The sequence below is a fragment of the Lobosporangium transversale genome (genome assembly GCF_002105155.1).
Source record: "Lobosporangium transversale strain NRRL 3116 chromosome Unknown BCR41scaffold_9, whole genome shotgun sequence".
In the NCBI taxonomy this organism is placed as follows: domain Eukaryota; kingdom Fungi; phylum Mortierellomycota; class Mortierellomycetes; order Mortierellales; family Mortierellaceae; genus Lobosporangium; species Lobosporangium transversale.
In genome coordinates this window covers 135227-161779 of record NW_019028987.1, presented here as the reverse complement: position 1 = coordinate 161779, position 26553 = coordinate 135227, and the positions used below count along the sequence as shown (strand labels likewise).

The following is a 26553-nucleotide window of genomic DNA, read 5'->3' as shown; positions in this document are numbered from 1 at the left end:
AAATAGGGCAAACTAAAAAAGAAAGTGTGGTGTATGAATGTGTATATGTATAAATGATGTGTGTATCCAAATAAAAAAATAAAAAAAAAAAAGTTGTCAGGTGGAAGGTGGAATCGTTCAGGAGCTCAATCGGAAGCAAGAAAAAGACCAGGAGACGTGTGGAGGAGTGGATGACCATCGCTTCTACAGGTACATGAACTTGGTACAACAATTGGGCCCATGAATGGATAACGATGTAATGTAAAAAAATGATCCATGCTCCCAATTAAGCGGAATAGAATAAACAAAATAAAGTAAAATATAAGAAAAAAAGGGGGAAGAACCGCATGTCATGCCCTGTCTACATTTTGTTCTTCAACCCAATGCATAAACTCTTTTTTTTTTTTATATTTTTTTTATTGTATTTCATTCAATGAATAACAGTAAACAATCAAAACATCATCGAAAGCAGCAAGCAGCAGCACAGGTATTTTATTTTATTTTTCTTTATTTAAAAGATACACTTATTTTCAAGATGGTATTCTGGGTCTGAGTTATATTCATGGTTGATGCCCCTGAAAATGTAGCGGATGACCATGACCAAGCTGTTGAGCACTCCTGTGACGCATGTTAAAACATATCAGCCCATGTCCATGCGTTCCTCCTTTGCATTCCAGGCACAGGGTTCTTTTTAGCTGTTTACAACTATCGCTGCTGTTTGATTAGGGAGGAGATACCCCCCTATGAATAAGTGCAGACATCACTAGAAAGGTTCATTCCTTTTACAAATGTATTATTCTATATATATAGTTATATATACCAGTGTTTCTACAGCCAGTTAAACACAGAACCCAATGCCGGACAAAAAGAGCCCGTTGTAAACAAGTTCAGTACCCAGCTTTCTATCATTGCTGCTGCTTTATAGTATCATAAGCTGATAGAGCCATAGAGAATACGAAAGAAAACCAACCGTGTCATTTAAAAGATGTGATACATACGTCATTTTATTCAAACTCCGGCTTGTTCCTGGTTTCATTCAGTGCCACAACAGCAGTGACGGTGACTGCGGACAAAAAAAAGATCTCACTTTTTCTTTTGCCCACGCACTCAGCGCACAGACTGACAATGCAAACGAAGGTTCGATTGATCTGATCCATTCATTACACACCATCATTAAACCATCACAAAGGATGTTGTCGCTCATTAGGATCACGGCACCTCGGACTGGTCCTCCAAGGCATATGAATGTTATAAGAGCTAGCAGAAGTGGATATCGATTACATTCAACAGTATCAAGGACAACAACAATACCACCACTTCAATGTCAGTCATTATTGTTATCGCCCAGTAAAAATATCCGATCAGGAGGAACCGTCTCAAGATTTCACTTCAGTAGCCATTCCAAAATGCACGCAGAAGCAACAGCAGCCGGTAGCAGTTCTGTATCTTCTTCTCCTTCCTCTCCCTCTTCATCTGAAACAGGATCCTCATCATCATCATCATCATCATCGTCATCTTCATCTTCCTCTGGAAACTCACCTTCCTCATCACCTGGCAAAGATGGATCAGATACGCCTCCTTCCAATGCTCCGCGGCAAACCGCGTCTTCATCTTCTACGATATCATCATCATCAAAAAGGCGGTATAAAAATCTTCGAGGATCAATATACCGGACTACTGGAAAGACCTCAGATCCCTCAACGTCTAAAGTTTATGTTCCCACGATCCCTACATCTTTTCTTTCATCTCATTATCATCCTGCCTCATCCAATCCACACGACATCAAGACAATTCCATATCATATCCACGGAACTGTGCTGGATGAGCTATTGAACACTATGGCGTCCTGTCTTCTATCTTCGAATGCACCACAGGTACAGCACCTTCAAAGGATGCCGGCTCGCCACAACAATATTATCCTCAGTTCACCATCTGAGGGTTCATCATACATGCTGGAAACACTCACAATGGCTGCAGCAAAGAAGGTAGGCGCTGATGTTGTCGTTCTGGATATTCAGGACATGATGGAGCTCACTTCAGATATTTTTAACACTAAAGGCGCAGGTAAGAAGCATGCATTCATCAAGTACGGACAGATCAGATAGGCAGATATCTGTGTATTGTCGACTCACAAAAAAGTGATATACATATTTATATTTTCCCTTAGGCAATCCATGGCCAGTTGATCACTTGTCTCGAGGATTCAATCCGTTTGTGGCTGCGCCGGTCCCAATAGAGTTCACAGGAGATATGTTAAATTCTGATGACGATGATATGGAAGATGATGCAGACGATGATGATGATCAAGAAGAAAACCCTTTGCGCGGCTCATCAATAGCTACAACAGCGGTCTTTGTGGACTCTAGGATATTTTCCTCCAAGAGTGCTCGTCAAGATGGCCGGCAGGATTCATTCGTATCACCCATTATCTCTCTTAAAGAGAAGTTTGAAAAGTTTTGGACGGCACTATTGTTGGCAGAACCAACATCAATATCCGCATCAGAAATTTCATCATCACCATCATCATCACCATCATCATCACCATCATCGCCATTACCATCAACTGATCGCAAAAAGACATCGCCTAAAATCCTGTACTTGAAAGATATTGCGGACATTATTCACACGCCCTTCGGACACATTGTTTTCCCATCCTTGACTAATGCAATACTCACACTTCGCAAGGCAGGACATAATGTCATGGTTGTTGCAGGACACTCTCCTTCACTTCTCACAGGTGAGAGTCAGGACGACGATAATATAGACAAGGACGAATTAACAGAGGGAGCCATGGGTAACGACGGTAATGGAGACGGCACAGGCGTTTCTGTAACCATGGATGAAGAATCGACTCCTATCAATGTGCCTGCCATTTTACAAAAGTCACGTTGGCCTACAGATGAAGATGATCAACATCACCATCATCGTCAGAATCCATTTCAGAACAGTCATGTTTCGCTCGCTTCACTCGTCTTTGATACCTTCCCAGGACCCACTCAATCGTTCCATCATATCTCCATCCCCCCATACCTGTTCCATCATAACCATACTCGCAAAAACAATTACAGTAACAATAATTATTCGGATGCGACGGGAGCAGAGCTATTATCTGATGCCATTACTACTTCAAATCCAGCGGACATGCCTTTACCACTTCGATACGCCTATGAGAATGCTCAGCTATTAAAACGGGATAAAGCAAAGAGGATCCGAGAGATCAACTGTCGTAACCTGCATTCAGTTTTAAGTTTCAGAGGAGGGCAACTTGAAGAATCAGAGACAGCATTGAATGTCTTTGGAGGACTTCGTGGGATTGATTCAGAAGTTTGGGGGTTTGGAAAGGTATTCCGTGTTATTGCTAATGCTCTCGGATCCCTATATCTGAGTGACTTGGGTGAAAATAATCAGGAGGGTCTCCTTCATAACGACAGTCAGGGTCACAATAAGACGACGACGACGAAGAATACGAATAAGAATTCAATCATTACAAAAGATCTGGTTCAAAGTGCTTTGGAAATCTCGAATGAGAATGTAAGGCTACGGAGGATCATCGCTTCTGATTTGGATAAGAAGAAGAAGGCTACAAAGCCTTTAATCAATCCTACGGAATGTAATCGGTATGAACGCCGATTGCTAGGCAGTATTGTCGATCCAGGTAAATCATTACGTTGCCTTCCTTTAACTTTTTCAAAAAAGGAAAAAAAAAAAAAAAAAAAAAAAAAGGTAAAAAACCATGGATATCTACTAACAGCTGTAATTATATCCTTAATGAACAAATGAATGAAAACAATAGACAAGATCAAGACTACTTTCCAGAACACTATCATCCCTCCAGAAACCATTCAGACACTACAAACTATGATTACTCTTCCACTGGTTCGACCGCAGCTCTTTTCATATGGCCTACTCCAGAATGAATTCCTTTCAGGTCTGTTGCTCTTTGGTCCCCCGGGAACTGGAAAGACTCTTTTAGCAAAGGCCGTGGCGAAGGAGTCGGGTGCAAGGATGTTAGAGATCAAGGCGTCCGACATCTTTGACATGTATGTCGGAGAAGGTGAAAAGAATGTGTCTGCTGTCTTTAGTTTGGCAAGGAAGTTGTCTCCATGTGTTGTCTTTTTGGATGAAGTGGATTCGATCTTCCGAGCCCGTGGGTCGAGTGGTGGAGGTGGCATTGGAGGTGGGGGTGGTAATTCGAGTCAGCGTGAGATCTTGAACCAATTCATGATAGAGTGGGATGGATTACGCTCGAGTGGACAGAATCAAGGGATTGTGGTGATGGCCTCAACGAATCGTCCGTTCGAATTGGATGATGCAGTGTTGAGACGACTGCCAAGAAGAATTCTAGTAGATCTTCCAGACGAACGAGCAAGGGAGCAGATCCTGAATGTGTATTTGAGCCAGGAGCAATTGGAGGATGGAATCGATCTGAAGGAATTGGCCAAGAAGACTTCTTTCTTTTCAGGCAGTGATCTTAAAAACTTGTGTGTCACTGCTGCATTGGCCTCGGTGCGTGAGGATGTTGAGAACGAGGTTCGGAGTTTGGCTTTGTCTTCATCCTCGGACGAGTCAGCATCATCATCATTGGAATCTTCATCTGATAAAGACAAGCAAGTACTTGATTTATCACCATTGTTGAATCAATACAAAAAGCAGGCTCTCGATGTAGCCAACAGGACTGTGCCTGCATCCTCGTCTGGGCCCAAGCGCGTTATCAAGAAGAGTCATCTCGAAAAGGCTCTTTCACAGATCACGCCATCTTGTTCAGAGAATATGGACAGTTTGACAGCGTTGCGGAAATGGGATGGATTGTATGGTGATGGTGGAAAGGGACGACGCAAAGGAAACAAGGGTATTGGTTTTGAAATTGATTCACCTTTGTTAACGACAAAGCTTTGAGGAGAGAGAGTAGAAGGAATTTTTTATTTTCTTATATAGATAGAATCATAGCGTTGGTTGCAAGTTTTTTTTTTTTTTTTTTTTTTTTACCTGTATGCTAGAAACATTTTTATAGAATTTTTTTTTTTTTTTAATATGATTACGACTATATCAATTGATGCTTGGAGTAGATAAACTCCAGGGGACATGGAAAAGGAATGATTGGATGTGATTCAAAATAAGAATAGATTGACCGTTGTGAGTGCACGGGTCAAAGGTGACACGTTGCACGCTGCAGTCAATGGAACTATCTGGTTGCTCAACAGATTTGGACATCCCAAAAAGCCCAAAAAGAGTAAAAAAAAAAAACATTCTTATGCGGAGGATCAAGCTAGAAGGAAGAGTGCATGCATGAATGAATCCTTCTTAATTAAAGGAGAACATGGACGTCTCTTGGTCGTTTTTTTCATTTGATTTTGATCAAACATTATCCTGATGGGACCGATTGCTTGGGGGTTTAGCCTGGGTTGTCTGATTGTCTACATGTAGTTGATCAATCTACACTTGACTGTAGTACGAGTACAGTAACCATGATGGTGGTAACATAAAGTGTTCCTGGCCGGAACTCTTTATTTTTTTTATCTTATTATAGCTTTTTTTCTTCTTTACATCATCATTATCTTCCTCACAGGTCAGAGAATGGCAACCAAGTCAAGTACGTGTAAACCTTCAATGTCCACATTTACTCAAATCATGAACCAACGACGTGTATAGCATTTGTGAATATTGCATTGTGCATCATGCAGCAATCCAATTCCCCCTTTTTTTGTGTCGTGGGTCACCAGTCATTCGTTTGTTTTTGACCGAAAGGGGAGGCGTGCATACTTCTCTTCTCTTTTTTCTTCTTTCTCTTTCTTTCCCTTGTTCCTGTCAGTTAACCACCATCTTTTTTATTGACCTCATTGACCTTTGTAACCTTCGACTTCTTGGTATTGTCATAAAAGAAAAAAAGCATTAGGAGTTATCATAAAACAGTTGGAAGTAAAAAAAAAAAAAAAAAAACGTCTTGGTTATTAAACACTTTTTTCTCTTTCTTTCTCTCTTCTCTCTCTTTCACTTGCTCTAGTTGATTCCCATTCATTCGTTTCATTCCCATTCCCATTCCCATTTCAAACGTGTCTTTTTTTTTTTTTTTTTTTTTTTTTTTATCTCTTTCTTGATAAAAGAAGAACATACAGAGGAAGAGAAAAGTAAAAAAATGCTATCAGGAAAGTCAGCCGCAGAGAGGGCGGACCGACGAGCAGCCAAGACTCAGTCGCTCTATATCGCTACTCCGACCTCCAATTCCCTCAACAACAATACTCTCACGACTGGGGCCCATTCAGCCTTTCTTCCACATAATAACAATAGCAACAATATCAATAATAACAACAGCAATAGCAATCCCAATGGATATTCTGGACAACAACAACAACAACAGCAACAGCAACAGCCATCGTCTCCTTTCAATTTCAATACCACGGGTAGTTCTGCTTTAAAGTCACCAAAGAAATCAAGACCTTTCTCAATGCTCTTTCTTCAACCTCAGGATGAACAAGCTAGACTTCAACAACAACAACAACAACAATATCAATCACAACCACAGAATCCTCAACAATTGAATGATGGATTTGATCTGGATTATCAACAGCAACAACAGCAGACTATCAATGAATCAGATGAAGACGCACTCGTGGATGGACAATCACTTAGTTCTGTCGTATTAGAATATGGAGAAAGTGATCTCAAAGATGTGGATTCGGAAACTCGAAAGCTCATTGAACATTTGACGGATCTCGACGTAAGTCAATTGCTCTCTCTATCTTTCTCTTTTTCTTTTTTTTTTTTTCTTTCTTCTTCGGCTTTTCTTCAGTGCTGCTACTTTATCATTTCGCAATGAGATTGATGAGACTTGTGTATGCAGAGTCGATCCACTTTACTGCTTTCAAAAGAAGAAGAAAAAAAAAAAAAAAAAAAAAAAACAAAACAAAGCCTTGATGAATGAGCAGTATGTGGTTCTTGTTCACAATCCTCATCATTGTCATATCACTTTTCATATTTGTCATGTTTGTTCATATAGTCTGGTCTACCTATTCTGCTGGAACGAGTCAAGCAAAACCTTCACTCCTGCAAGGTAAGCAAAAAAGAAGAAAAGGAATAATCATGTCATTACGGGAAGTGTGAGAAACCTTATTCCAAACTCTCTTTTTTTATTTTTTTTATTTTATTTTATTTTATTTTATTTTATTTTATTTTATTTTATTTTCCTCTTTTATTTAGGATATGATTTCGTTCCTAAAGAAACGTTCAGTCATGGAAGCAGAATATGGTACCAACATCCTCAAGTTGGCCACCGGATTCCGAGATACTTATCGTCAACAGGCCGAAAACCAGGCCCATACAAAACAAGGATCCTTTGGTGATTGTTGGATCCATATTCTGGAAATGCATGAACGTTTAGGAAACAACCGACTCGAGTTCTCTAGAGATTTGCAGAACCTCTCGGATGAACTGTCAGCAATATACAAGGAAACAGATAAAAGTCGGAAGCAGGTAAAAACAAACCAATTCTGCAACAACCACAAAATACCAGGGGAAAAAAAAAAAAAATCTAGACGCATTGGTTGGCAACCAATTTGGATTTGAATAACAGAATTGACCCATTTTCACATTTATTTTAAAAACATTATCCTATTTTAGTTCAAGGAAGCAGGCTCAAAGCAGGAGAGGATTGTTCAAGAACATGAACAGAATTTGGAAAAGGTAACAACAACCACAACTTTCTCACCCAAAAGAAATGAAGAATGTTGATCCTGCATACATATGACATTTGTATCTATTTGTCTTTGCATTAACCAAATTAGCATTTGGTCAATAGGCGAAACAAAAGTATGACTCCCTCACCGAGGAATGGGAACGTGCTATTCTTCAAAAAGTGGGTGACCCGGCTGCAGCCAAAAAGACCATGACCAAGGGCATGAACATTTTCCGGCAACCAAAGACTGTTGGCCAGGTAGGATATATATATATATATATATATATATAATCATTATCATTATCATTATCATTATCATTATTGTATCCTGTCGGTTTTATCACGAGCAAAATGGCAAAGGATAGGTTATTAACTCTTTTTCTTTCTCCCCTTCATCTGGTTCCTTTCATTCTCTCTCACATAGCTCAATAAGCAGGAAGAAGAAGCTAAAAACAAAGCGACTACCGCACATGAACAATACAAAGCTCAACTGGCTCGGACAAATGACGCCAGACAGTACTACTATTCTAACATGCTCCCTAGTATATTAAAGGTGGGTAAATGATGGGAAAAAAAAAGAATTGCAAGGCGGGAATGTATTTATTAGAGACATTAACATTGACAACTTTTACGCCCATGTTTCCTAAATATACATGTATATAGAATTTGAAAGACACAATTGACGAGTCAGATCTATCACTTCAATACTACTTAACACGTTATGGATACATGTACGAGGACTATATGATGAAGGACGCTGTTATCTTGAATCCAATCAACGAAAACGGTAAAAAAAAAAAAAAAAAAATACGCTTCTTATTACCTTACTACAAAACATTTAATCTATCGTGGGAATATAGTAATTGCAGACGACTAAACAACCATTTCACTTTTTTTTTTTTTTTTTTCTTGCTTTTCCTCCTCTAGATATGGGTATGCGTGATCGTATCAACACGATCAACAGGGAGACGGACCTCCAAGTGTTTATTCAAGCTTATTCAGCAAAGGCAACCCCTGTGGTCAGATCTGCAGCTCCATACCAGGAATACCTTATGGTAAATTCAATGATGCACCAGATTCTTATTCGGTTTAGCTTTGTCCGGTCTGGTCTGCTGTATTCAAATGTTGGATCAGATTATATGTCCTAACCCAGATTCGTGTGTGTTGTTTTTTTTTTTTTTTAAAAAAAAAAATATATATATATATATAGTCTGCACAGGCACAGGCGATCATCAACCCGAAACCTATCTTTGGCGTTGATCTTGCTGAACAATTGATTAGAGACGAAGCAGATTTACCAGAGATTGTAGTCAAATGCACACAGGCAATCGAGCAGTTTGGTAAAGCACTTGTCATGTATTTACATATATTATATATTTTACTTCCCCTCAACCATCAGGTTCCTAAATACGAAATATTTCTCTAAACTAATGAATAGGCATGGACACAAAAGGAATTTACCGTGTTTCAGGAATCACCTCTGCTACTAACAGGCTACGATCAGCATTCGACCGTGGTAACGTATAGATAGACTTTTTGATTCCAACAGTCGATTCTCCAATTGTTATTGAAATACTAACAAAGGGTACCTGATTTATTTTTGGTTTCTTCCATTCCTATTCCTTTCCATAGATTGCTCTGCTGTGGATTTGAGTACTGAAGAGAATTGTGGCGATATCAATAGCGTGGCAAGTGTGCTCAAATCCTGGTTCCGTGAACTTCCAGATCCTTTGCTGACACGGAAACTTTATCCAGACTTTATCAAGGCCGCTAGTATTGAGGATCCAGACTTACAGTTGATGAACCTTCATCAGGTCACTAATCAACTTCCAGATCCCAATTATGCTACTCTTAAGTTTTTGATGTGCCATTTGAACAGGTAAAAATTATTCATGCCCTTTTCTCTCTCTTTCTCTATGAACCTAAGTATTGTGGTCGTTGATGTGCTGATCAATACATTTCTTTTTCTTTTTCTTTTTCTTTTTCTTTTTTTTATCCGTCGAATAACAGAGTCCAAGCGAATTCAGCGGTCAATATGATGGGTCCCTCGAATCTGGGGCTGATCTTTGGTCCAACTCTCTCGAGTGGTGGTACTGATGCAGTCAATGAACTAGCCGATATGGGTCTACAATGTCGTATTATTGAAACGCTATTAGCCAATTACGGTGCGATTTTCGATTTTGATGAGGAGGAAGAAGTAGATGAAGCCACGTTGGCACAGCAACATCAACATCAGGATTACCATCATCAGGAATATCATGGAGCAGATCCTGAAGAAGTTTACTCAGAGGTACACGACCTTCATCATCATCATCAACAACAGCAACAACAACATTCTCATCATTTTAATGAGTATGAGGAGCATCATATGATGAATGATCATGAACTGCCTCAGCAGCATCAACACTATGATGAATATGGTCTTCCGATCCATCCTGCAAACATTTATGGAGATGAATATGCTGGTGGAGATCGAATGGTGCCAGTAGCAGAAGAAGACGAGACAGAAGCTGTTCATAATTATAGATCATCCTCACAACCACACGACTTTCATCATCATCACCACCAACAACGCCATCATCCGCATCCGCATCCGCATCATCAACAGCACCACCATAGCAACATCAACAAATATGATAGAGCTGCTTCTAGTGAATTTGAATGAGCACCATAGAATTTTTTTTTTTTTTACAAATAAGTAAAAAGAAAAAAAAAAAAAAAAAAAAAACACATCGTATTTTTATATTTATCGCCCCATAGATTGATGTGTTTCCATTCCTTTACTTTCCTTTCCTTTTCTTTTCTTTCCTTTTCTTTTCTTTTTTATTTTTTTCCTTTCCTTTTAGTTGTAGAATAATAAAACTATGATAAAAACCAAAAGATTCCTCCCTTGGTTTGCAAATGTGGCTTTTAACAAGTGTTCTTGAGGAATTTAAGGTTTGCATGCATCTTGAACAATCCAACAAAGGAATTATACATTATACAATTAGACAAATCAACATCAAAAAAAAAAAAAAAAAAAAAAAAAAACATCCTGCCTATTTTTTTTATACATGGCATCACGACCCATTGGAGCTGCTGGCGGCTCAACCCCCATCATGTCTAGCGCAGGTGTAGGAACAGGAGCAGGAACAGGAATAGGAACAGGAACAGGAACAGGAGTAGGAGGAGGCGCAGGTGTAGCACTCACCACATCTACAGCAGCAACAACAGGGGCAGCAGTGACAGGAGTAGCAGGTGCTACTGGAACTGCTGCCACTGCCCCTGGTACTGCTGCTACCACCGCTGCCGCTGCTGCTGCTTCTAAAAACACCAGCCGAAGTGCACTCCAAGAGATTGAAGAGTCTTATAATAAAAGACTTGATCAGGATATTACACAGTTGATGGAATCCTTTGGGGATATTGTCAAAGTTGCTTCGGTAAAAAAAAAAAAAAAAAAAAAGAAAAAAGAAAAAAAAAGGCTTTTTTTATTCTTTTTTCTCTTTGCTTTTCATCTGGCTCAACAACCCAATTATTCAATTGAATTAGGATCATTACTAACTTTTTATTTATATAATTTATTTTTGTTTTTGTTTTTATATATGCGTGCATATGTGTATGTATGTATAGATCACCTACAATGAATCTTCGATTTCCAAAGACAAATACAAGCTTGCACAGGAATCATATCAGATCCAAGGAAGGGCCACGAATATTGTGACGTCTGCAGAATCCCTTTTGGCGATGGTGACGGAATTGAAGCAGACCTTGTTATTGAACGATACCAGTACCTTGGCAGAACTCTCAACAAGGCGACAAAAGGAGTTATCGACTCAAAAGACAGCTGTGAAACAACGGATCGTGGGATTAAAAGATGAAGTGGATCGAACGATATGGGAATTGGAACAGGCTTGTTATGGAAGCATGCCACCTTCTACTTTTTCTTCTTCTTCTTCTTCACATCAACATCCACATCCACATCCACGTTCAGATTCACATTCACATGTACAAACAGATACAACTACAGATACAATTACAGATACACATACTCATGCACATGCACATACACAATCACAATCACATACAGATTCACAGGCACAGCAATCATGATAAGAAGAAAAAGAAAATAAAAGAAAAGAAAAGAAATTAGGGGAATAAAACTGAAACCTTTTTTTATTTTTTATACAGTCGTACTACTTTACTGGGGAAAACCAACCTGACAATAGGCCAATAAACAAAGTTGCATGACCTCAGTAGTAACATTTAATTGCACGTTCTATTTATTTATTTGTTTATTCTTTTTTTTTTATTTTTTTTTATTTTTTATTTTTTGAGCTACAACTGATATGGCGATCAAGAACGACACAACATTGGATTGAGGGTCAAAGGGTAAAGGAGCAAGGGATGGAACCATACTACGATGATGATATAAAACCATGTTGTGTGTTAGCTGCGTTGTTTGCTCATCGTTATTTGGAATGGACAAAAGTGAGATATTTACAAAGCCAATGGGATTGACGTGATAATAAAATAGAACAATAAAAAAAAAAAAAAAAAAAATCGAAGCTATAGCATAGCATAGCATAACGTTGGCATAGGCATGGGCATTTGCATAGGCATGGCTTGTTAGACTTGTTAGGCTTAGACTTGTTTGAGTGACGGAATTTTTTTTTTAAGGGTGAAAAAGCTAATCCAGCATTTGACCATTAAGAATCATATTCCGCATTGGACTGCTTGAACGCGAGTCTTTACCCAACTGTTGCTGCTGTTGTTGCTGATTCTGTGGTTGATGAGCATTTGTATTATTGATGATCTCTGGGTGACCCAATGAAAAGGGAGGATTGGATTCGTTTGTGTCAAAAGGATGATGTGATCCGTTTGCACGACTGGTGGAGAACTTGCGGAACAATCCTCCAATACCTCCTCTTCCTCCTCCTCCGGCATCGCCACCGCCGCCATTGCCATGACCATTACCATTACCTCCTCCAGTCACTCCATTATTACCATCAGACCCTGTATGAGCGGTAGTAGCACCACTCTCTGTTGGTGACCATCCCTTGGTCTCAAAGTTAATTGTTTGAAGCGACACAGGCGAGGAGCCGAAAACACTTCGCCTTCTGGTTCTTTCCTCTTGCTATTGACATAAATAAAAAGAATAAAAGGAAAAGCAAAAAGCAAAAAGCAAGGATGACGCAAGAGTTTGTTAAATAAACTAGTTTTAGAAATAACTGTGTTTAATTTGAACCATTCGCGACTAATGCAACAATGCAATATATTCATGGCGCGTGTCTTTTTGCGTAACAAGGTAATAAATAAACAATTAAATAAAAATCCATTGACAAAGGGTAAAAATTACTCCCCATCATTGTTTACTATTTCATTTCATCTTTACCTGCGGACCGGTTGATCCAGAGGCTCCAAAAGAATGATTGTTCAAAGGATTGGTGAAGCCGGCAGAGAAGCGCCTACCGAACGAAGCTGGGATACTGTTGGAAAAGCTCTTGAGATCTGTTGGCGGGGTTGTTCCGAAGGATGTGGGAGGATTCGAAGTGGAAGGGGGTGAGAATGTAGGAGATGTGGGAGAGATGGCCGTGGTATTGTTGTTGGTGTTGCCGAACAATGGATAGGAAGATGGGTTTTTGAGTCCAATAGGAGAGGTAGCAAAAACGACAGAGGTGGACATGGAACGTTGTCTTGGAGGGATTGATATGGCAGGTGGACGCTGACTCTTGAAGGAAGAGTCCGCATTAGATGGAGGCAAGTCGAAGCTGGCCGAAGAGGTGGACTTTGAACGTTCGTGGGAAGACATTGCAGTTCCTTGGATCGAAAGACGAAAAGAATGTAAAAGAATGGATAAAAAGAAAAGAAGAAAGAAAGAGGTATATGATAAGCAAGGAAAAAAAAAAAAAAGGATAACCAGAGAAGAGGATAAGGATAAAAATGAATGGGGTTTGACAGAAAGATTGAAAGACAAGAGATGGAGGAAAGGAAGAAGGAAGAAAAGGAGGAAGAAAAGGAGAAAGAAAGAAGGAAAGAAAGAAAAAAGAGTTGGGCTAGTTGAGAGAGTAAACAAAGAGAAAGTTAGTTGTAAGTAGCACAAAGGATGATTGCTGAGTCGTTATGTTCCGTTTTGTGTTGTCCAGGTGATTAGGTACTTTGCACCCCATCATTAAGCTTTTGTCTTTGATGTTCTTCTCCACAGATCTATGCAAGCGGCTTCTATCGGCTATTATTAGTCAGTTGATCCCTCCCAGCCTGGATCCTCTTGATTCGATTTTATTACTTTATGTTTATAAATATACAAACAAATGCCATTGCTGTACATGTCTTTAGCTTGACGTATTTGACGTAATTGCCTGTCTGTACTAATGAATGTTGTTCCGCACACGTGAAACGCGTCATTTGCTTTTTGCTTCTGATATCCAACAACATTTACTCTTCAAGATGTTAGGCGGGAACATGGACATGAACCTCTGGACGTGTCATGCTGTAACACCACTCTCTGCTCTGTCCTCTCAATTTAGACTCTGACTTTTCTTTATTTGGTCGAATTGTGTTCATGCCATTCTTATGCACATTCATCTGTAACAAAACAAGATTATCAGACATTTATACAAATATACATATTATACGATATGGAATGAGAATGTCATTTGGAGCTATGCTGGATCGAATGGACGAATAGACCCTCAAAGCATAGGCAAATGGTTAAAGACAGATATGAAAAGAAAAGCCAAAGTATAATAATAATATATGCATCAATAAAAAGAATGAGAATGTGATCGACAGCACGTTGGACTGACTGTTACCAATCTAAGGAAAGCGAGTAATGAAAAAACCAAGTGGAGTCAGTTGCAACTTTTGCACGTCACTTTTTTCTTCTTATCTTCCACCCCTTCCTCTCCTGTACCCTGTCCTTCAAAGCTATTTGCCACTTTTTCCTTTGAACTCCCCACTCTCCTCCTCTCCTCCTCTCCTCTTCTCTTCTACTGCTTTGCATCCTCCACACCATCCTTGCTTACTACTTTCTTATCTTCAAGTCATTCTACCTTTGCACGCATTTGCTTTTTCTTTTCTTTTCTCCCTTTTTTATTTTTTTCTTCAACATTTTCCCTGATCACCATCAATTCAAAAACACCATAAAGATTAGGCCCATTCTTGTCTGAGCATTTTTTTTTTCCTTTTTTTTTAAGTCGTTAAACTAAGCAGACATTACGACTCTGCACATTCACTCCAAACGCGAACAATGTCCGCTCGTGAGTGGTGGGCGATCAAGCTCAGGTATAATTGAATCAACATTTCAACATTGTCTTGATGCAGGATGAAACAAACTTTCCCGCGGCATCAATAGCCAATCAACCTGATCAGTACTTTAGCGAATGTGGAGAGAGGGACACATGGACAATTTGAGCTTATTTGGTGATTCTTGGACAAATGCAAAGACCCTCGAGTATAGAGGACTCGAAATAGCTGCTATGACTTGGCACAGTGACGACGGCAAGGGACAACTGTCTCGGACCTCTCTGTTTCTCTCTCTCTCTTTTTTCTTCTTCTCCTTTTACTCGGTCTGGCTTTTGCTTTGTTCTTTGCTCTTTGCTCTTTGCTCTTTCTTTTTTACTCTGGTGAAGCAGCAAAGGTTCTAGAATGATAATGAATGCATTTATTCCAATCACGTCCAAGGACGTGATTTCGAGGCGTGTGAATTCAGCGGTTGTCAGATCGCAAATAAAAAAAAAGAAAAAGAAAAAAGAACATAAAAGTTCTATGCACAATAGAACAAGCACTGGGCAGACAGATAGACAGAACAAGACGGATTTGAAGAGACGGAAATTCTGCTTACTGCGTCATGGCATTGTAGTACATATCTCTTTTCACATCGCGACAAAAAAAAAAAAAAAAAAAAAAAAAAAAAAAGCAGGAAAAACAGGTCAACTTTTTGGTCTTCAGCTGATAGATTGGCCAGTAGCGCGCAAACAGCAAACAGCAAACAATTACATCTCTATCCGCTTCTTTCCTACATTCCTTGATCCTCTGCTCCGTCCTTTTCCGCTTTTTAATATCAATCTGACGAATCTAATTGAGCCCCTACATTAAAATGGTACTAAAAAAAAACGTCTTTTTTCCTTTTCTTTACTTAATTATTTTTACAGAGAATCGGATCAACTAAAACATACTATTGCAGGAGCCGGCGCCGGACTGGTCACCTCAGTGGTGACTTGTCCGTTGGACGTCGTAAAGACAAGGCTACAAAACCAAGGTGTTACTAACCGTGCCGGAAAGTCATACAAAGGCACAGCAGGTGGGTTTCCATATGGATATTCCGAGGCGTCTTCGGATGGTTTTAAAACGTGTATGACCTACTCATTGACCATTCCAACTGTCTTGGTATATGCCTATAGGGACTCTTACTCGTATCTGGACAGAGGAAGGTATCCGTGGGTTATACAGAGGACTTGGACCTACGATATTCGGTTATTTGCCAACATGGGCTATTTACTTTACGGCATATGACTACTTTAAGGATCTAGTGGCGAAGCAAACTGGTAAGATCTTGCTTCATTATCTCATAACATTGTTGTAGAGAAATGATTTCAATGGTCAGCCTCACAAAAAAAAAAAAAAAAAAAAGACCTTACTATTAAGTTAGGGTTTGAGCGTGGGAAAGCCGTTATAAAACTAATTCGTGCGAAAGCTTTGTCAGCAAAATGTTGAATACTAAGGATACTAAGGATACTAAGGATGATATAAAAACAGGATTATGATGCCGTATTCCAAGGACGTGGAAATCCATTCTGGCGTGAAATTGATTTTAACCTGAATGTTTTTATTGCTATTATACGCTTTTGTCTCGTCTTGGGCAATAGGACATAGTGAATCCAACTTGCTTGTATATATTGTTGCAGCCATGTCGGCTGGAGCAACAAGCACAACAATGACAAACCCACTTTGGGTGATCAAGACTCGCTTTATGGTGCGTTGTACATACATCTTTGAAAGCATGGGACCTGTAGTGGGGCTTTTTAACATGGATTCACAAACTGATCTTTTATTTTATTGAACTTGGATATTTTAGACTCAAAATGAACATACCCCATATCGTTACAACAACACGCTTCATGCATTTACTACCATTTACAAAGTTGAGGGTCTCCGCGGATTCTATAAAGGACTTGGATCGTCGCTGATGGGTATCTCTCATGTGGCATTGCAGTTCCCACTTTACGAAAAACTGAGGCAATGGTTGAGTAAGTTCCAGAGATTTTTAGGCAGCATCGCAGTAGTCATGTTGAATCAATGATAATCAAACATCCTTACCAGATTTATATTTTTTATTTTATTTTTTCCAACTATTTCTCATCACTTGTAGAATCTGAGGAATCTGGCCAAGTGAGCAGCACCAACATTCTCGTTGCGTCTTCAATATCAAAGATGGCTGCTAGTGTTGCAACTTACCCTCACGAGGTAATCAGGACACGACTTCAGAATCAATCAACTTATCCACCAAAGTATCGTGGAATTATTCACGCATGCAAGGTGATTTACCATGAGGAAGGGATTCGGGCGTTTTACAAGGGCATGCCGACTAATTTGCTCAGGACAGTACCGGCCAGTGCACTGACGATCCTTACATATGAACTACTTGTTAGTCGCTTGAACGACCTTGCAAAGCCAGTATAGAGTTCAATGCATTTTAAAGCTTTGAGAAGGAAGAAGAAAAAAGGAAAAAAAAAAAAAAAAAAAAAATGAAAAAAAGAAAAAATAAAAAAAAATAAAAAGCAAAAATAAAAATAAAAATAAAAATCATTCTTTCGAAAGAAGAATAGATTTTTGATTGCCACCAATTCTACATGGGCATCAGAGCAGTCCATGTTAGGATGTATAAATATGGATCATGGAAACTTGCAAATACTCTCTTCCCCTTTGGCTACAAAAGATCTTTACCACCGATACACATATTTATAATATTTATTTCCATTTAGTTTTTTTTTGTCTTTTAACTTCCGTTCTATAACCCTTTCGCTATATTTTCATCTTTAATTTATCTTTCGATTCCCCGCGTCTGAACACATAATACTCTCTCTTTTTGACCATGTACGGCGAAGAAGCTTCCAAACTCGCACGCGAGACTAAGCGCACAATAGATCATTTCCCACCATACAATGACCCATTAGTACGATCCATCACACGCGAGATTCGACATCTGCATGAGACCTGTCAGGCTCTCATTCGGGACTATATGATTCAAAAGAAGCAGCTCGAGTCAGAGATTGAACAACGATGGCTCATGCAACAAGGTGCTTCCTCAGACGCCTCTGGTTCCACACATTTATCAACAACGGTACAGCCATCCTTTTCACAACGAACCGAATCAGAAGTAGGAGTTGGAGCAGGAGCAGGAGCAGGAGCAGGAGCAGGAGCAGGAGCAGGAGCAGGAGATATTAACGATCCCAACTATACAACATTATCCATGTTGGATCCACCTTCCTCCTCAAGTGCTCCCATAGCATCCAGTATCTCCAGGATAGGTCTCGAGAATCATATCCGAGAGGCGACTCAACCATTGACGGAGATCTTTTGGACAAAGTATTTGGTTCACATGACACCTCTACAACGAAACAAACGAATCCTGATGGCCTATCATTTCCAGAGGATTGAGAAGATCAAGGAATTAGCATGGGCCTACAATACGTTACCGGAGAGTTCCCGTCGGTTATTGTCACCGGATGAGATCTTGTTCTTTTCAGAGTATGAGAAACAATGTCGGAACAAGTATACGAGTCAAATGGAGTTTAACGAATTGGATTTGGGATTAGGGATGATTTCTCCACCAAAGGAGGTCTTTATTACCGTCAGGGTCCTGAAGGATTGTGGAGATATCGTGACAGAAAGTGGGGCGACCTTGAGCCTGAAGAAGAATTCTGAACATTTTGTCAAACGTGGAGATGTGGAGCGATTGATCACCCAGGGATATTTAGTACATGTCGCTTAGAAAATTTAAAAAGAAAATAAAATAGTAATAGTAATAATATAAAATAAAATAGTAATAGTAATAATAATAATAGTAATAATAATAGTAATAATAATAGTAATAATAATAGTAATAATAGCAAATAAATAATAATGAAAACAACTGAGATGGTGGAAACTGCTTTCAATATTATTACTTTCTTTCTTTCTTTCTTTCTTTCTTTATTTAAACTGCTTCATCAATGGAAAAGTAAATAGATCTGATAAAAAAATACATACACTACAAATAACACATGCGGATCAAATTAATAAAATCAATTACTATAGGAAAAAATAAAAAAAAAGAAACGTAATGTTGAATATGCAGATGTTGAAAATGTTGGTTTGATCCACTTTTTTTTTTTTTTTTTTTTTTTTTTTTTCCTTTTCTTTATTCATTCTGTTGGTCATGCCTCGATCCTTGCTCTCTTTCCTAAAGGCTGATCTTCAATAAACTCATCTCGTTCATCATCATCCAGTTCTGTCTTTGGTGATTCGGATCCAGTCTAATAAAAAATAGATCAATCAATAAAGAGATTAATCCCTATGATACTTTACATGTATAATATAACAGTAATAACAATAACAATAGCAATAACAATAATATTAATATAAAGAAAATACCTCGAATTTCCGTCCAACTTTCCGAAGCATTGCAATCTGTCGTTGTACATTTTTCAATTCCAATTCCAATCGAACTTTTTCTGATTTCTTTGCTTCGAGCACTAAAAAAAAATTTTTTTTTTTTTTTTTTTTTTTTTTTTTTTGTAAAAGATGATATAGAGCAGCGATTTAGAAATATAATTGCTGGCAATAAATGGCGATACTTCCTGTCCTGCACATTATGATATCCAGCTGGGACTTACATAGATGGGGCTAAATTGAACGATATAGAATTGAAAAAAATGTTTGTCGATTAGTGAGATCTGTTATTAGATTCTCTAAAAAAAAAATAAAAAAAAATAAAGACATGGCTTACATCGTCAGGCAATGGGAGCTCAATACTACTCCATTCTTCCTCTGGTAATTCATATCTAAATTATCAAAAAAAAGTGATTTTTTTTTTTTTTTTTTGTCAGTTCCTTAATATTAGTTTCGTCTTTCCCTTTTCTTTTTCTCATTTTTTTTTTTTTTTTTTTTTTTTTTTTTTTTTTCCCCTCTCCTCCTGTCCTTACTGCTCTTTGTTCTCTGCAACTCTGCGACGGATCTCTTCTCTTGAAAGTTTAGCGCCTGTGTTGACAATACAACCATTCTTGCGTCGGATATGATCTCCTTGAATCAACGAATTCTTCTGTCCAATCACACGTGGATCGATATGTAACCCTGCAAACTCGGCCGTACTCTGTTGACCCAACATTCGTTGAGTCTGTAGATTCATTTGAGCATTCGTTTTACCCACTAGACAATTGGATTCAATGATCTTGGACCAATTGCCAATCCCGAATTTCATGAGTGCTTTGCGTAGAATCTCGGCTTCCTTCATGCTCCATCCTGATTTTTTTAATGTAATGAAATTAAAAATAGAAATAAAATAAAAGTCAGACAAAAACACTTTTTCATTTTTTTTTTTTTTATATAGAGTCTTGCTTTTATGTTGTAATGACATGGGCTGTTGCTGTTGTTGTTGTTGTTGTTGTTGTTATTGTTATTGTAGTTGCAATACCTGGAGCAACAGTATAGTTCCATAGTGAGGCCGAATCATTAGAGCGCAGAATGTTGCGGGCACCCGCTGTCATAGAGCGAGGTGTAGAACCGGAAGACATTGCTAATTGGTTAATATTGTTTGAGATTATTGGGTGTGTAAAAAAAGTGTGTGACTAAAAAGAATGAATATCTTTTTTTTTTTTTTGTGCTGTTTTTTGTTTTTCTTTAATGTGTGTATGTGTATGTAATGAAAAAAGAAACGTGAATGGAATGAGAAAGGTCCAAGGCCCAGAACAGTAACAACTAACAACTACTTTCTTTCTTCCCAAAAAAGAGAGTCGCGTTTGTTTGTTTGTTTGTTCAGGAACAACAACACGCGATTTAAATTAACTGGACGCGTTATTGTGAACAAGCCACCGAACAACCAAAAAAAAAAAAAAGATAACTCGTTTCTTTGAACACTCTTTTCTTCAAATGCAATATACACAAGAAAGCTCTTAACTACGATGTAAAGCCTTTCAGTCAAACTTATTTTATTAAGAACAACTACAGCTTTTTGCTTCGATATCTAGATCTCATCTCTATTTTATTAATCCTTAATAGCACTCTTGACTTGGTCATCTTTCACAGTCTCTGTTGTTATTGAGGCAACGTTGCTTCAGAGTCAGATCCTATCTCTGTACTTCTAGTGTAGCCACTACGGCTGGCGTTGCCTTGTAGCTCCCCTTCAATGCGAGTTGAGCTCACCTCTTTTTTCAAAACCACCTCTACTTCTACCGCAGGATGCTCCGATATTGTGTAGGTGATTTTCTTTTCCTTACTCTCCTCCTCCCCCTCCTCCGCATCTTCCTCCTCCTCCGCCTCTTCCATGCCTCTTCCCCGCCCTTCACTTTACCTCACCCGGCTCTAGCTCTCTGCAGAACCCTTGTGGGTCCATCCCTCCATTTACGCTCCTTCAAAGGAACCAACTCTGATCTTTTCCTGTACTCGGCTCGACACGGGGGCTACCTTGAAGGAGCTTGTAGCAGGTGGCTCATTGTCTTCACTGCTAGCCCCCTTGAACCTCTCGTTGGAGGGCTGCGCACTGGGCAACGAACTCCCATCCTCCACGGTCGTCTTTGAGTACATGTACGTAGTGTCAGTCGCACCAGGTGCTGCAGCTGCAGCTGCAGCATAAGCGTTGGTGGAGGCGGTTGCGGTGAATGTGGCGCTTACAGCGCCCGCACCAGAGGCTATGGCTATGGCAGTAATAGCTCCGTATTTACGCTTCCAAGGAAGCTCGCTTGGAGCCTCACTAGCTCGATTGGTATAGAAAGCGCGAATGTGGGGCATGATTTATTTTTTACAATGTGGAAATAGAAGGTTTGGTGGCGCTTTATGTTGCTTAAAAGATAAAAAAAAAGAAATAAAAATAAAGCGATATAAAGGGTGGCCATCAGAGCAGGAAAAACAACACTGTTGGTAAACAGGAATAAGAGAGCTGAAGATTCCAGTAGGAATGAACGCTACTTTGTCTTTTGCGTTTGCTGAGAAAAGTGAAGAGAATAGTGAAGAAGAAAAGAGAAAAGGGAAAGAGAATGATGTCAAGAAATAACGCTTTTTTATGTGTTCGTTTCTGAAAGCAGTCCAAAGTCAGGAGCTTGACTGATCACATCACGGTTCAGTTCAAGGTAAAATACAAATGACCAAAGAATGAGCAGCACCGTATCAAGTACTTTATTCTTTGTACGTTTACATCCCTATTGTTGGTGGCGAAAGAAGCCTAAAAAAAACCCCCAGTACGCCACAAGTCGATTATTTATTTAAACTAAATATGTATATACTTTCTTTTTTAATAAACAACACTACATCGACGGCCAAATCAATCAAAACAACCAAATATACAATGTTCCTGACAATATTGATCTCTGACGAAGCCAGAGTGACCGAGTTATCAGTTGAGGCTCCACTGGCTACATTTGTTCAGCATCGTATTGCTCGTGAGTGCCACTGACAATTCAAGGACTTCTTCATCCCCAATTAATTCGCACCCTAAGTCTAAAGTAGCCAAAGCCATGTTGGCCTTAAATGCGTTTGATAGTGCAAGGGCTTCCTCAATTGCGTTGCTCCTCAGGGCTAAAGTAGTCAGAATTCTGTTGAACCTGAGCGCTTCTGGCAGCGCTAAAGCTCCTTCATTCCCAATTGCATTGCCTCGCAAGCTTAACCTAGTCGACCTCGTATTAGTCTTGAGCACCTCCGAGAGCGCCAGAGTTTCTTGTTTCTCTATAAAGCTGTTCCCCAAGTACTAACCCGTTAAAGCCGTGTTAGCTTTAAGCGCTTCCGATAGTTACAGAGCTCTTTTTTTTTTTTTTTTTTTTTTTTTTTTCCAATTAAATTGTCCCACAAGTACAAAATGGCCAAAGTTGTATTAGTCTTAAGCACCTCTGACAGTGCTAGAACTCCTTCGCCCTCGGGTCCCCTGCCTAACTTTAGCCGGTCCTTACCGAAGCGACATATCATACCGGCCTGCCCCTTTGTTAAGTCCTCGCTTTGGCTGATACACCCACTTCCAGATGCCTCCGGCTCTTGTATCCTCCTCAAAATTTCTTGCACCTGATTCAACAAGCATCCGATCTTGTTGTGTAGTTTGTAGGTCTCTTAAGGTTATATTGAGGAATATGGGATGCTCCTGCTTCCCATCCTTTGATGATAGAGAATTTCCCCACCTTATTCTCTCAGCTCCTCTTAAGGCTGATAAATAGAAAACCGATATTCCCTTGGACACTTCCTCATGACGCTCACACGGTTCTAGAGAGAGATTACAAACAAATATGTTTCTCTGCCCTCATGGCGCAGTTTGATGGCCATTCTTGGCTCGCCTCTATAGAGAGTTGTTACAAAAAGGATCAGCTTTCAACAATCCTCGCGTGCTAGAACCATTCAACAAAGGAGGGGAGGAAGAATCGATCAAAAAAGAAAAAAAAAAAAAAAAAAAGCAACACCGCTACGGATGCTTAGCTGAGACAATTCAGTTATTTGATTTAAATCAAACTAATATCCATAACCATCTAACCTAAACACCCCCAATAATCAAACCAGTCAACTAAACCAGACAATGATTTAATGTCAGTCAGCCAATTTTGCTTATCGATTAAGGCGTTTCTCATAAAAAAACCCTCAAGGTCATGTTATTCTTGGTCGCCTCTGACAGCGCCAGAGCTCCTTCTTTTCCAATTGAGTTGTACTTCAAGTACAAGTTGGTCAGACTGGTGTTTATCATGAGTGCCTCTGATAGCGCTAGGGCTCCTTCTTTCCCAATTGAGTTGGCCTTCAAGTTCAAATCGGCCAGACTGGTGTTTGACTTGAGTGCCTTTGACAGTGCCAGAGCTCCTTCATCTCCAATTGAGTTATTGTATAAGTTCAATTTGGTCAGACTGGTGTTTGTCTTGAGTGCCTCTGACAGTGCCAGAGCTCCTTCATCCCCAATTGAGTTGGCCCACAAGTCCAAATTGATCAGACTGGTGTTGGTCAGGAGTGCCTCTGACAGCGCCAGAGCTCCTTCTTTCCCAATTGAGTTGACCATCAAGTTCAATTTGGTCAGACTGGTGTTTGTCTTGAGTGCTTCTGACAGTCCCTGAGCTCCTTCTTCCCCAATTGAGTTGTTCGCCAAGTTTAAATTGATTAAACTGACATTAGTCTTGAGTGCCTCTGACAGTGCCAGAGCTCCTTCATCCCCAATTGAGTTGGCCCACAAGTCCAAATTGGTCAGACTGGTGTTTGTCTTGAGTGCTTCTGACAGTGCCTGAACTCCTTCTTTCCCAATTGAGTTGTAACTCAAGTCCAAATTGGTCAGACTGGTGTTGACCTTGAGTGCCTCTGACAGTGCCAGAGCTCCTTCATTCCCAATTGAATTGTCCCCCAAGTTCAAATTGGCTAAACTGGCGTTGGTCTTGAGTGCCTCTGACAGTGCCAGAGCTCCTTCATTCCCAATTGAGTTGTGACTTAAGTCCAAATAGGTCAGACTGGTGTTGACCTTGAGTGCCTCTGACAGTGCCAGAGCCTCTTTATCTCCAATCGAGTTGGATGCTAAATCCAAAATGACCAAAGCCTCGAGCGAATTCATAAGCAGTCGGAAATCACTAGTTATCATCTTTCGAGGTCTCATCTCAAAGGATAACTTGTGAAGGTGTAGCGATTTTACGCTTTGTAGATTGGAAAGATATTTGACTTCCGGAGGAAGTACAACATGAATCACTTTCATGTTGTTAAGTTCTATGATGCCTACAAGCTTTTCATATCGTGTGGATGCTGAAAATAGTTTCCAGGTTATGCTTTCTTGGGATCGTCCAAGATCAAGTCGAAGGATCGATACACTCGATACTCTCAGTGCATTCCTCAGTGCTTCCAGATCAGTCTTGGTCCAATCCCAGTAGTCGCTGAATGTGATATCCAACTCGTAAACATGTTTAGCTCTGGTCAAGGCTTCGAAGAACTCTCTAGCTCTGATCCTGGATACCAACTCAATGACCACTTTACCGAGCTGTGAGTCATATTTGCCTCCATTCATCTCCACAACATCTTCAAACGCTTTCTGTTCTTTCTCTTTATACGTTGAGCGATAGTGATCGACACAAACCCATTTGACATGGCCTGCTTCTGTCGTGATCCTGTACAAGTTGCCAAGCTGCCTGTTTTCATCATTGGTTTGAAGGAATGTGCTCAGTCGTCGGAGATCTGCTCCTTCAAGTCCTTCATAGTCATCCATTGTGTTAAAGCCACTCAAGCCTAGGTTTTCCTTTTCGAGTTCGTTCAAATAGTCGATCGAATATTTTATGCCGGCATCGACCAGATTTGGGGCTGGTGTCAGAGATGAGCCTGGAGTTGTTCCCATCCCCAACTTGAGTCCTTGTAACAAGATGATCATGTATTTGCCATACTTTTGGAAGAACTCTGTGCTGTTCCGGATCTCATATCCTTCATGTCTGGCAAGATGGGTTTTGTTCTTCTGGCTGTCCTTGCTTGCCTTTTCAGAGCGATCCTCACATTCACATAGGAAATGAAGGCGAACCTTGTTCCTCAAGACATTCATTGGGTCCCATTTGGTGCTGTCAACAGGCAGAATGATAAAGAGTCGAGGGATTGGATATTCATGTAGCTCAAAGGTCTGGACAAGGATAGCATCGGCTTTCTGTTGAAGGATGACGAGTCTGTCGAGTGCCTGTTGTTGCAGATTAATAGCCTCCATTTGCATTTTAAGTATTTTATCGCCTTTCTCCTTAGCCTCTAATTGCAGTTTAATTATCTGTTCGTCCTTCTCCTTAGCTTCCAATTGCAGGTTAATCATCGCTGATTGCATTTTAAGGATTTTGTCATCCTTCTCTTTGGCCTCTAGCAACATCTCCATAATCTTTTCGACATTAGAGTTGATGTTCTCGTTTTGTGTGTTATTGTGGGTAGAAAGAGATGAGTTGAAAAATGGAGTCAAGGCTGATGATGGTAAATGAAGGTCTTGGGAGACAAGCTTTGCCGGATTTCTCCATGTAACAGAATGCATGGCAGGGTTGTTGCTGCAGTTACAGAACTGCGGTACTCCTAAAACAACGCCAGAGAACTTGTCATGATTTAATGCGATGCGCAGAGGTTCGATTCTATTTGAAATAAGAAAAATCAGAATATCATATTGAGTTTATATACATATTCAGGGCAATTGAGAAGGCACCATGATAAAACAATGTACTTGTTGCCATCGGTGTCCAGAAGTAATGGGGTAGGATCCTCATTCAGCTTGAATCGCTGTGCATCTGGAAACATGCCTCGACTGTCTTGCAAACACACATTGCATAGTGAGATGTCATTGCTTGCAGAGGTGGAAGCAGTTCTGACACAGACTTGGACGATGTCATTGTTGGTCTTTTGGAATTGTTGGTGTTGATTTTCTGTCATTTGGGCGATTATTCGGGGACTGATGACAAGATGAAAGACTTTATTCCTCTTTTTGAGGAGGTGAAGTCGACCACTTTTTTTTTTTTTTTTTTTTTTTTCAGCTTCGCCATCTGGGTGTCACAAAATGCATAATGTATTCCTCTGATACACATGATCACAGCAACAGACATGGAGGATTGTTAGTTTACAAAAGCGATGTTTTTCAATCTTTCACTTGTTATCATGTATCCATTTTTATTTGTTTTACTCCTCGCCTTATTTTCATACTTCGCTATCAGAACACCAGATGTCCAATTGTACTATAGAATGTACTTCTGTTTTGCCTCATGAGGCTCGTTAATCTCGTTGAGTGA

At 39.7% G+C, this 26553-nt stretch overlaps 9 protein-coding genes across 9 annotated transcripts; 5 read left to right on the top strand and 4 right to left on the bottom strand.

Annotated features, from left to right (window-relative positions):
• Positions 1-1946: 1946 nt before the first annotated feature.
• On the top strand, positions 1947-4875 carry BCR41DRAFT_368856 (P-loop containing nucleoside triphosphate hydrolase protein; the record flags this gene model as incomplete). Its single annotated transcript, XM_022026418.1, has 3 exons — positions 1947-2043; positions 2147-3634; positions 3773-4875. 3 exons carry the CDS (start codon positions 1947-1949, stop codon positions 4873-4875), a joined length of 2688 nt encoding a protein of 895 aa, XP_021883521.1.
• A 1190-nt stretch (positions 4876-6065) lies between these two features.
• BCR41DRAFT_333676 (hypothetical protein) lies at positions 6066-10318 on the top strand. Its single transcript, XM_022021901.1, has 12 exons — positions 6066-6694; positions 6974-7027; positions 7174-7446; positions 7594-7656; positions 7772-7906; positions 8073-8201; positions 8312-8435; positions 8576-8703; positions 8859-8988; positions 9087-9164; positions 9281-9527; positions 9659-10318. Exons 1-12 carry the CDS (start codon positions 6113-6115, stop codon positions 10311-10313), a joined length of 2598 nt encoding a protein of 865 aa, XP_021883520.1. The 5' UTR covers positions 6066-6112; the 3' UTR covers positions 10314-10318.
• Positions 10319-10746: 428 nt separating this feature from the next.
• BCR41DRAFT_302275 (hypothetical protein) lies at positions 10747-11737 on the top strand (the record flags this gene model as incomplete). Its single annotated transcript, XM_022020663.1, has 2 exons — positions 10747-11052; positions 11321-11737. The coding sequence occupies 2 exons, from the start codon at positions 10747-10749 to the stop codon at positions 11735-11737; spliced, it is 723 nt and encodes a 240-aa protein (XP_021883519.1).
• Positions 11738-12214: 477 nt separating this feature from the next.
• On the bottom strand, positions 12215-13533 carry BCR41DRAFT_420279 (hypothetical protein). The gene is made up of 2 exons (XM_022029877.1): positions 13020-13533; positions 12215-12761 (listed from the first exon to the last, which is right to left on the bottom strand). Exons 1-2 carry the CDS (start codon positions 13434-13436, stop codon positions 12315-12317), a joined length of 864 nt encoding a protein of 287 aa, XP_021883518.1. The 5' UTR covers positions 13437-13533; the 3' UTR covers positions 12215-12314.
• Positions 13534-14592: 1059 nt separating this feature from the next.
• On the top strand, positions 14593-17341 carry BCR41DRAFT_349011 (mitochondrial carrier domain-containing protein). Its single transcript, XM_022023393.1, has 6 exons — positions 14593-14908; positions 15778-15926; positions 16027-16170; positions 16492-16598; positions 16701-16872; positions 16995-17341. The coding sequence occupies exons 1-6, from the start codon at positions 14874-14876 to the stop codon at positions 17303-17305; spliced, it is 918 nt and encodes a 305-aa protein (XP_021883517.1). The 5' UTR covers positions 14593-14873; the 3' UTR covers positions 17306-17341.
• Positions 17342-17717: 376 nt separating this feature from the next.
• On the top strand, positions 17718-18617 carry BCR41DRAFT_333669 (DNA replication complex GINS protein PSF1; the record flags this gene model as incomplete). The annotated part of the gene is made up of 2 exons (XM_022021900.1): positions 17718-17841; positions 18154-18617. 2 exons carry the CDS (start codon positions 17718-17720, stop codon positions 18615-18617), a joined length of 588 nt encoding a protein of 195 aa, XP_021883516.1.
• Positions 18618-19018: 401 nt separating this feature from the next.
• Positions 19019-20555, bottom strand: BCR41DRAFT_384834 (hypothetical protein). The gene is made up of 6 exons (XM_022027613.1): positions 20298-20555; positions 19810-20125; positions 19614-19668; positions 19501-19510; positions 19259-19359; positions 19019-19140 (listed from the first exon to the last, which is right to left on the bottom strand). The coding sequence occupies exons 1-6, from the start codon at positions 20395-20397 to the stop codon at positions 19042-19044; spliced, it is 681 nt and encodes a 226-aa protein (XP_021883515.1). The 5' UTR covers positions 20398-20555; the 3' UTR covers positions 19019-19041.
• Positions 20556-21223: 668 nt separating this feature from the next.
• On the bottom strand, positions 21224-21610 carry BCR41DRAFT_394012 (hypothetical protein; the record flags this gene model as incomplete). The annotated part of the gene is made up of 1 exon (XM_022028607.1): positions 21224-21610. One exon carries the CDS (start codon positions 21608-21610, stop codon positions 21224-21226), a length of 387 nt encoding a protein of 128 aa, XP_021883514.1.
• Positions 21611-23382: 1772 nt separating this feature from the next.
• On the bottom strand, positions 23383-26237 carry BCR41DRAFT_349007 (hypothetical protein). The gene is made up of 2 exons (XM_022023392.1): positions 25995-26237; positions 23383-25905 (listed from the first exon to the last, which is right to left on the bottom strand). Exons 1-2 carry the CDS (start codon positions 26198-26200, stop codon positions 23421-23423), a joined length of 2691 nt encoding a protein of 896 aa, XP_021883513.1. The 5' UTR covers positions 26201-26237; the 3' UTR covers positions 23383-23420.
• Positions 26238-26553: the final 316 nt, after the last annotated feature.

Excerpts from the sequence above, each read along its gene's own strand:
- BCR41DRAFT_333676 (XM_022021901.1), top strand. The coding sequence starts at position 6,113 with ATGCTATCAGGAAAGTCAGCCGCAGAGAGGGCGGACCGACGAGCAGCC. Across the intron at positions 8,202-8,311 it reads TGCTCCCTAGTATATTAAAG|AATTTGAAAGACACAATTGA; the intron begins GTGGGTAAATGA and ends ACATGTATATAG. Across the intron at positions 9,165-9,280 it reads ACGATCAGCATTCGACCGTG|ATTGCTCTGCTGTGGATTTG; the intron begins GTAACGTATAGA and ends TCCTTTCCATAG.
- BCR41DRAFT_384834 (XM_022027613.1), bottom strand. The coding sequence starts at position 20,397 with ATGTCTTCCGGTTCTACACCTCGCTCTATGACAGCGGGTGCCCGCAAC. Across the intron at positions 20,126-20,297 it reads GAACTATACTGTTGCTCCAG|GATGGAGCATGAAGGAAGCC; the intron begins GTATTGCAACTA and ends TAAAAAAATCAG. Across the intron at positions 19,141-19,258 it reads AAGTTGGACGGAAATTCGAG|ACTGGATCCGAATCACCAAA; the intron begins GTATTTTCTTTA and ends ATTTTTTATTAG.
- BCR41DRAFT_420279 (XM_022029877.1), bottom strand. The coding sequence starts at position 13,436 with ATGTCTTCCCACGAACGTTCAAAGTCCACCTCTTCGGCCAGCTTCGAC. Across the intron at positions 12,762-13,019 it reads CTGGATCAACCGGTCCGCAG|CAAGAGGAAAGAACCAGAAG; the intron begins GTAAAGATGAAA and ends TTATGTCAATAG.
- BCR41DRAFT_349007 (XM_022023392.1), bottom strand. The coding sequence starts at position 26,200 with ATGACAGAAAATCAACACCAACAATTCCAAAAGACCAACAATGACATC. Across the intron at positions 25,906-25,994 it reads CTGGACACCGATGGCAACAA|AATCGAACCTCTGCGCATCG; the intron begins GTACATTGTTTT and ends TATTTCAAATAG.
- BCR41DRAFT_349011 (XM_022023393.1), top strand. The coding sequence starts at position 14,874 with ATGTCCGCTCGTGAGTGGTGGGCGATCAAGCTCAG. Across the intron at positions 15,927-16,026 it reads GTCATACAAAGGCACAGCAG|GGACTCTTACTCGTATCTGG; the intron begins GTGGGTTTCCAT and ends ATATGCCTATAG. Across the intron at positions 16,171-16,491 it reads TCTAGTGGCGAAGCAAACTG|GACATAGTGAATCCAACTTG; the intron begins GTAAGATCTTGC and ends CTTGGGCAATAG.